This window comes from Phoxinus phoxinus (genome assembly GCF_949152265.1).
Source record: "Phoxinus phoxinus genome assembly, chromosome: 25".
Classification (NCBI taxonomy): domain Eukaryota; kingdom Metazoa; phylum Chordata; class Actinopteri; order Cypriniformes; family Leuciscidae; genus Phoxinus; species Phoxinus phoxinus.
Window position 1 is genome coordinate 18,885,771 of NC_136900.1, and position 9,853 is coordinate 18,895,623.

Here is a 9,853-nt window from a genome sequence, read left to right on the forward strand (position 1 = left end):
TCATATACCATAAAATAACTTTATTTTTTCAATACATTTAAATTGCATTATTTACAGCTTTTGCTCTAGTTCCAAGCGATGAAAATCATTCAAAATCAGTCTCTTGTGTAACGCCAGCATTACAGGGTTTGTGTACGATGAATTCACAAAACGGTTTCCATGGACGTCAAAGTGTCCGAGCGATCCACTGTGTCATAAAAGCGTAGACAGGCCTTGTACTGCAGGAGTTTCTCAGTCAGGTGACTGTGTCCCACTCCGCTACTCAGCTCCACGCTCAGATCTGTGTACCTGCCCAAAAACATCATAAAAAGTCCTGTAAACACTCAAATGTTTTATTATTATGCCATATTCAAAGCTTGAACCGTACCTTTGTGATATTCTCCAAAACACCAGTGTGTTTATAGTCATTAATATGGCCAGCGTAAAGAAAAACCTCTCCATGTTGCCAGTGCCAAGGTTATTGGGATAGAAGTTTCCTGTGATTTATAAAACACAATATTTTCATATTAAACACGAGTTCATGCTGTAAGATGTCACATCTACTTTGCACCACGATAGCAAGTTCAACATTTTCAAGAGAGATGTATGTTTACCTCCAGACACAAAATAAAGGAAGTGAATGAGGAACGCTCCTAGAAAGCAGCCACCTCCGTATGAGAGGGTTAGGAAATGCAAGGAGACGCCTCTAAGGTTGCTGGGAGTCAGACAGAAGGAGATGAGAGAGCCTGAGCAGAGAAACAGGAGAGACGGGTGAGTTAGGTGAATTCCTGACTAATTCTTGGGATTAGAATATATTGTACATTGGAAAAAAAAATTGGTGTAGGATTTACTTTGAAACAATTTTCACTCAGAAATTGCGAGTATATTTCACAAATAATAGCAAAGAAATGGCAAATAACACTTTGAATCTTTGTAAAACACTCAAATAATCTGATTTATTTACAACTTCGAGCCTTTTCAACAAAAATAACTTAATTGATTTGGCACCCTATTTAATTAGCGCTTTAAATAGATAGTTCATCCAAAAATGAAAATTCTGTCATCATGTACCCTTGTGTCGTTCCAAACCCGTAAGACTTTGTTTTTATCTTCAGACCACAAATTAAGAGGTTAAATTAAAGTCTTTAATGTTTTTTTATATGTCTATATGTGGTGTTTTGAATATGCTTTAAGACAAACCATGTGCAAATTCATAAGTCAACATTGCGGAGTATTTTCTCCTTAAAACCGCAGTGATCTAAAAAATGCGGTTTGAAATCGCTGGTGTTTCTGACGTCACAAACTACCTTGTAAATAATCACGTCAACGTGTGATCGTCAACGAGAGGAGGCGGGGCTAATTTGCGTATTCATAGAACCGCATATATTAAACGAGGCAAGCGTGTAGAGTTACATTCAAGCTATTTTAAGGCATGAACAAAAAAAAATCATGGAAAAAAACGTTTAAATGTGTCATTTTGGTGATCAAAGATGAGTTTTAAGGGATAAAATGATTGACTACAGGGGGACTTGAAGAGGTTTTTGTCCTGCCATTGAAAGTCCAGGTGACCAAAACTTAAATGGGTTCTATTATGCCCCTTTTTACAAAATGTTATATAAGTCTCAGGTGTCCCCAGAATGTTTCTATGAAGTTTCAACTCGAAATACCCCACAGATAATTTATTATACCATGTTGCATTTTTGAGTGGAAGGAAAAACACGCTGTTTTCATGCATGTATCTTTAAATGCAAATTAGCTGCTGCTCCCCGCCCTGCTTTTCAGAAGAGGGCGGAGCCTTTACAGCTCCTGCCTCGGATACAAAAAAATTTTTTTGATTATCTCTATCGCGGGCACGCTCTTGTGACATTGCAGTTCTTGATCATCATGAAAGTTTATTATCTGCGTGCGTTTTAAAGCCATATCAGTCTAAATTTCTGATACATGTTTTTTTTTAGCACACACATCCGAAGCACGCGCACAGAAAGCTGGATGTCAGACGGCACATCCCGTGAGTATTAAACTAAGTTCTCTTTAATGTCTTATTGCGCTAAAACTATGTCAAAAACACACTTGAGTTTACTTCTCAGATTTCATAAAAAAATAGGCCCTATGTGTTTTGAAAATTAACCAAAGTCTTATGGGTTTGGAACAACATGAGTAAATTCTGAGAGATATTTTTTGGGGAACTATTATTATGGATACTGTATATATTTTAGAAAGTGAATTGAGAATATTTACACGCTGGTGTTACGAAGGCCTCTGCCACTCCCAGTAATATGTACTGGGGCGTAAGCTGGAAACAGGTCATAGAGGACACGTGCAGGACCTCTCCCGATAGTGTCTGCTCCACTTGTGGATAATCCTTCCTGTGGATTTCTGAGATCCCCGCCAGTAGTGCTGAGAGAGCTGCACAAGCATGACCCACAGCTGTAGGAATATGAAATATAAAGTCTATTGTCTATAGTGTAGCGATGTATGAAAAACAGCTCACACAGATGTCACTTTCAAACCAAGCAGCTTTCTGTTGGTCAATGTGGCGAATTCGCGTAACCGACTTGAATTCGCGTAACCAGCAAATCATTAATTGTAGTTAGCAGAGGCGTTTCCAGCCTTTCATCAGTACTGGGGTACAGGCCCCCCTATCAAAAAACTATGCCCATATTTTGAATAAAAAAAATTGTAATACTGTTTTGGATATAAATGGATATAGATCATATTTACTTGCAGTATAGAGTCATTCACAAGCTACACACACACACACACACACACACACACACACACACACACAATAATTGTCATTGACAAGTGATAGAAGACATTTGCAAGTTTTTTTGAAATATCCAGCTCTTAGAAAAACTCCGTTTTATACTGTCACAAATTATATGATCAATGAGTTATGACTACATATGTTTATACATTGCTTTAACTCATCAAAATAAAGCAAATTTTAACTTTTTTATGTTATATTACAACTCTTTTTTTCTTTTTTGTCAGTTTAATGTAATTTAAGTTGAAATTACTTAAACATCCAAGTTGATTGTACTTAATTTAAGGCTTTTTTTTTTTTACAGTGTACTTGGGTGTGAGAAAGTACTGCAGATGATTCACCGTGTAAGTGAACTTGTTCTAATCTAAAAGAATTATGAACAATTTCAGAGCTTTTTCAAACTCGTTTGATCAATCAGATCAAAAGAGTGATCATTTGCAAATATGAGTAAGTTCTGATTCTAAACAGCTGATAGAAAACATGATTCTCAGGCCAACAGACATTTATCTTCATTGACACATGAGGATTTATCTTTCATTTATTACTGGGGCACAGCGGTATTGCACCGCGGCTCGTACCCCAGTATAAAGGGTGTAGCGACGCCCCTGGTTGCTAGAATGCTCACTTATAAATGTGGCTGGTGAGGGCAGTATTTTCTTTGGAGACTGGTAGCAGGTGTGCACGAGCTCCAGCAGTGGTGCTAAGATCAACACCGGCAGAATACTGATGACCTTCATCACTGCTACTGGCAGGAGAAAACCGTTGAGTTTTAAGTTGGAATGCATAGTCTGCAGATAATAGCCAGATGGAATCTGTTAAAATAATTGTAATGGAGATATTACAAAAGCTAATTTCTGAAACAAAGACTTGTATACAGCTAAGCATTAAGCTGATTTCGCATACACACTTACCTGGGTGATGCAAGCTCGATACAAAAGCTGAAGTCCAAAGAGAGGGAAAAGTTTGACTAGGATCTTGACGTTTTCCACACTGGTCTCACTGTAACAACCCCCGTTGTTTTCCTTTGCACGGTCTAGCCAGTTGGCAACATCTCCGCTCAAATGGCGGTAATGGAGACAGCACATTTTAAGAGAGTTCAGGAACACACCGAGTGTAGTTAGCAAGGAACTGCCTGTTTTTCCACAGAACAAAATTACATGTTGTGTTATTTAAATTTCTAATATTTCACAATATTATTGTTTTACTGTATTGTGATCAAATAAATGCAGACTTGATGAGTATAAGACATTTTTTAAACCCCATTATTACTTTTAAACAGTGTATTTGCATAATGAATGGCATTAAATACCTTTATTTGGACGGAAGGTGAGCTTGTTGCGCACCATGTGTATGGCAATGAGGGCGAGGAGAACAGAGGTGAAAGGGATGAGAAAACACAGGTTTTTGGCAACTGACTGCTGAATGTAGGCAATCCCCAAAAAAACAACTGTTGAATTCAGGTTGACCAGCCAGTAAAACCTGTGGATTGTAGACATTTGAAACTATTGTACAATGCATATTAAAGGTTGCACACATTTAAAACCTTTTTCACGTAAACAAATATATAGTACTTAAAAAAAAAGAAGATTATTAAATAATTTAATCATAACATTAGCCTAATAAAAAAAACAAATTCACATAGAGGGGGTCGACTAATGGAGGCTGCCATTTTGAGATCACGCGATCAGCTGAATGCTACTCACTTTATTTCATTAAACCTGTTTAGAGACATTTGTTTTACGAAATGAATCATGGCGAATGTATTGAGCACATTTCTACAATGCCATCATTAACTGTAAACTTTAGCTTTTTTACATCCACACAGTATAGGTAATGTATAAGTATGTCAGTGTAAGTCATACGATTGCCTTATCTACCAGCACGACTAAGAGAAATTAGTGAGAGCACCTTAAAACGCATGCTGTGTTGTCAAGTACTGCAAATTCTGTGTCTAGATTATGCAATAATAGAAATTTTGCATCTTACCAGTTGAAGAAGGACAAAAGCTGGTGTCGATCACAACCTTGAAGGTAATAGGCTGCCATTGGGCAGAGGATGGCACGGATGCCACCAATGCCAAGTGCCACAGCGACAAGCCCCGTGTAGAATAGGATGTGTTGCTCGTGCGGCTCAAGTTGATGCACAATATTGTTTGTGTTTATATAGAAATCCTCAAAAGGGAATGCGACGACAGGAAGCAAGGCGGTTCCTATAAAGATGGACCAACAACACACTCTTTGAAAAAAAAGGTTCGGTTGGGTTCAATATAGAACCCTAGGGTTCTTGACTCAATTTTAAAGAACTCTTTATGCCAAAAATGTTTGGTTTCACTTCATTTTGATGGTCCCTTTTTAACGCATTCTGTTGACTATAAGTAACATTGCACCTACATGTCTACTAACTCTCATTAGAGTGTAAATAGATTAATAGAGTTAGGGTTAGAATAAGTTGACATGTTACTTATACTCAGTAGAATGTCTGTTGGGGAACCAATATAAAGAGTTAGCAGATATTAAACAGACACTCTGCTAATACTCTAATGATAATTAGTTGACATGTAGATGCAAAGTTACTTCTAGTCAACAGAATGTTCAATCACAATAAAGTGTTACCAAAGGTTCTATCAGGGTAAATGTCTTAAATGATTGCATACTTTATTGTTTAATGGGTTATTTCATTTTTTTCTAGTGATTAAAGTATGTTTACAAGCTGTTTGATTCATAACATTTGTTAAAAATTAATTCAAACCAAATCAATAGGTTAAAAATTATCCCATGATGGGAACCCCTAAAATGAAAGGTTCAATATTGCACCTTTTCTTAAAAGTGCAGGAAGTCAGTTATCCAGTTTTCCTAGACTAGGACCAAACTAGCCTAAACCAGTTTGGACCAGCATGGGTAAGTGGGTTATTCAAGCACGGTTTGTTATATAGCAATACTTAGCTTCTAGTGCAACTCCAAGTGGCAAGATGAGTTAGATGCTAAAGAGAAATGATATGCATATATCTACTAAGGTTTCACTGCAATGGCAACCACTAACCGAGGAAATGAAGGAGTGCACAAAAACAGAGAACGGTTGTCCTTCCCAAAAACGTCTCGGCAAACCATCCCACAAGAACAGGTGTAAGTATGGTGGCTCCCACGAAGCATGTGTTCACCATGGCTGCTTGGTAACTGCTGTATCCCAGCTTGATGGTGCAGAAAAGGATCATATTGCAAACAATCCCAAAGAAGGTGAACCTCTCAAAAAGCTCCACGAAAAGTACACAAACAATCACCTGCAGTTTCTTCCGTGCCTTGTGCGGCTTGCTGACCGTCCCACTGGGATATCGAGATTTGCAGATCCCATGATGGAGGTGGCCATCGTGTCTATCAAAAGCATCTACGGGTGGCATGCTGCTTCTAGAGATCTTCCTGTGGAAGTGATGTTAAGACAATGCTGGTGCCCTGTCTCCATTACTAGAGAGCAAGACAGGCAATTCCTCACAACCTTGTGAAATCTTGTGGAGGCCAAACAACAGAGCCTTAGCAGCAGCCGGCTCACGTGTCTCCTGACTGAGGTTTCTGGGCAATGTTCACGGACTGCCACGAACTTCTCAGTCGCTTGTACTTTGTGCTTGGTCAGTCTCCGGTCGAATCTCATTAAGATGGCTGATGATGATGCAAGTGATTTCAGAGACGTGAGACATACTTTTGTAATGAATGTCTTTAGTTTAGAGAATCAGGGAAGAACGTGTTATCTATTTCCTTCAATGTAGAGGAAAACTGGTGTAAGTTTTGGATGCATTGAAATTCCCAAAGTTAAAGCCTTAAATTAAGTACAATCAACTTGGATGTTTAAGTAAGTTCAACTTAAATTTAAACTGACAAAAAAATTAGTTGTAATAATATAACATAAATATGGACCCTGTGGAGACATGCATATATTTTAATGCTTTTTTATTAAGAACCTAATGATGTGTCTCTCAAATTCATTTCACAAGCATGTATCAACGTGGTGCTAGCAAAAGAAAGATAATTAAACTTTGAAGGACACAAGGTGCCGCTAGTATATTACACCCCACTGTGAAAGATTGCTTAGAAGCAGGGCCAAGTGTCACACGTGAAATACGAAATCCCAGTCCCATCTTGCTGTCTTTCTTTTGAAGTAAGTTAGGAAATATGTTATTGTTGTTTTTGATTTTGTCATTTTATATTTTAGTGATTATTTTCTCCAGTTTGATGTTGAATTGGTTCATTTGAATCAAAAGAGAAAATATTTATTTATTCATTTAATTTTTCCAGTTTGATGTTGATTTGAATCAAAAGAGAAAATAATATTTATATATCCATCCATCCATCTGTCCACTTTGATATTGAATGGGTTAATTTGAATCAAGAGAAAATATTTATTTTTTATCCAGTTTAATGTTGAATTTACTAATTTAGATCAAAAAATAAAATACAAATTTTTCTTGTTTGAAGTTGAATGTAATAATTTGAATAAAAAAATTAAATATTTATTTATTAATTTAATTTTCCCATAAATTATATAATTTAGATTTATTTAATTTCTCCATTGGCCTTTAATTGGTTAATTTGAACCCATTTTAGTTATATTGTTGTCCTAATTTCAGTCTTTCTTTAAAATGTGTTTGTCAATGTATGTGAATTTCTTTGGAAAACCTCTTTGAATCTGTGGTCTTTGGCCTGTGGCCATATAGCATCACACACTCTCTGTTCTGGATGTCTACGGTGTGCTGGGCTTGAATATTTCTGCCTGAGCTCACCAATTATATGAGTGGAGAAAAGACCACTCTGGTGGTGCTGACTGGGCGTGAATACGACTCAAAGCTAGCAGAGCTATGCTGAAAAGAGAAAGAAAACCGGTAAGCGGAGAGAATACAGACTCTGTGTGGTGCATCGGTGACTGAGGCCACACTTTGGTTGCCATGGATCCAACCCTGAGTTTTGTGATTGAGCATATACATATAAACAACAACAAAATAAAAACTTTCGGAGAGACTTTCTGTTCACATTTTTATGACATGAATTGGTGCGCATTCCTGTTTGTTTTAACATTAGGTTATACATATGGTCATAAATACGCACAGTATATATCATGGATGCCTTTTTGATGTTTTTATTCTTCAATTTGATTAAAAAAACTTTAGTGCATCTGAGCTGTATTTTGTAATACGGAAATTATTCCTCTAGAGGGCGCTGTTTAAGTTGGCAAGACATTGCACATAGATTACTGTGAGCTTGTGTAGGATTTAAAACACAAATAGAAACTTTGATTTGTTGATTTCATAGCTATAATTGATGTGACTAAGCTTTAATGTTTGGTTAAATATGTCATATTTTATCATTATAGTGGCTTAATTTTTTTTAAGTGGCTTTATTTAATGCAGAGCTAAGTGGTCTATAATTGAGCGAAGGTTTCCCAGGTTATTTCTTGGGTGTTTAAATGGAATAAAGTTCGGTCACTCTTGGTTATAAGATGAAAAGGATTCACAACAATTATTCAGATTGAATTAGATTGAGAAAACTGCTTTGCAAAACACTCCAGTGTCAAACGCTAAGACGTTGCTTGTTCTAGTCTGACTTGTAGGTTACAGGTCAAACATTTTGAATCACTTCAGTCTCACAACACAGCTTTAAATGACATGCGCACATTCCCTGCATTCGCTTTCACGCACTCTCTCAAGAGCTTTTCTGCTTGTAAATACGACTTCAACTAAAGAGCGGCTTTCCAATGCGTCTTTGAAACCGCATGCATTTTTTCGCCTTTACTTCTATACATAAGGAAACAGAGATCACTTCTCTATGGTGGAATAGCAGTAAAAGGATGGAGGGCTCTAATTAGCAAGGTGGCTTTTGATTCGTGCCACAGAATGGCTGATGTAAATGCACAGGGCAAGAAGATTAGGCGGTTTGCTAGATGACGTACGCCCAGACACTTTTTTCGCCTACTGGGAGCCCGGTCATTGAGACTGAGGAGCCTTGGGGTGTTAAGCTGCTGGGTGCCAAAAGGACTGTTGTATAGGGTGACAATAGGGCTCCCTGGGCCCAGACAGAGGATGTGATAGGGGAGCTAATGCATCCTCTTGGAGAAGGCCCTGGGTGCTGGAGAGAAGTGAGGGAAGCCAAGTCTTCTCTGTTTAAAATGTGCAGCACTCAACCTCGTTGCGTACTGGGATTTATTTTATAGGTAGTTATAATAATGCGGCCAAATTACAACTATGTTATAATAATGTGGCCAAAGTATCATACTTTGATGTTTTGAAGTGCCCCTATAATGCTTTTTTAGACTTTCAGACATTTGTGCATTATATTGCTGTTTGTGAATGTAAAAGGTCTGCAAGGTTTCAAAGATCAAAGTGCATGATAAAAGTTATTGTTTCAGAAAACTTTGAACCGGTTCTGAATTGCCTGAAAACGAGTAGGGATTCCAGTCTTACTTCCTGTATAAATCTATAGGTTTGTAACAAATTTGTATAATACCACCTATGGTCTTCATTGGTCTACTTTGACCCTCAATCATTGTAGTTGTAGCTGAGGCCTGGAAGAGTCTGGTTCGTGTTGTTAATGGATGTCGAGGACACACTTTTTTATGCATAGTGAAAGCAAATCCATTTTGCATACACTTCCAAAGGATGAGAACTTGGGCTCGAATTGATATGGGAAAACTAATGCCATTGTTACAGCTCGTATCACTGTGTATCAAGTGCTGAGGAAGATCCGGAGCTGAAATTCAGATATGGTTATGGACGTTTAGTTTCCAACACACACTGTCAGCTGTTCCGATCACAACAGACTGGCCCATCTGACCAATCAGAGCAGAGTAGACCAATCACAACAGACTGAGCCATCTGACCAATCAGAGCAGAGTAGACCAATCACAACAGACTGAGCCATCTGACCAATCAGAGCAGAGTAGACCAATCACAACAGACTGGACCGTCTGACCAATCAGAGCAGAGTAGACCAATCACAACAGACTGAGCCATCTGACCAATCAGAGCAGAGTAGACCAATCACAAAAGACTGGACCGTCTGACCAATCAGAGCAGAGTAGACCAATCACAACAGACTGGGCCATCTGACCAATCAGAGCAGAGTAGAC

At 37.9% G+C, this 9,853-nt stretch overlaps 1 protein-coding gene across 1 annotated transcript; it reads right to left on the minus strand.

Moving 5' to 3' along the window:
- Positions 1-143: 143 nt before the first annotated feature.
- Positions 144-6,175, minus strand: slc15a5 (solute carrier family 15 member 5; the record flags this gene model as incomplete). Its single annotated transcript, XM_079604395.1, has 9 exons — positions 5,786-6,175; positions 4,733-4,955; positions 4,056-4,225; positions 3,658-3,878; positions 3,372-3,558; positions 2,218-2,406; positions 594-725; positions 368-476; positions 144-288 (listed from the first exon to the last, which is right to left on the minus strand). Exons 1-9 carry the CDS (start codon positions 6,138-6,140, stop codon positions 144-146), a joined length of 1,731 nt encoding a protein of 576 aa, XP_079460521.1. The 5' UTR covers positions 6,141-6,175.
- Positions 6,176-9,853: the final 3,678 nt, after the last annotated feature.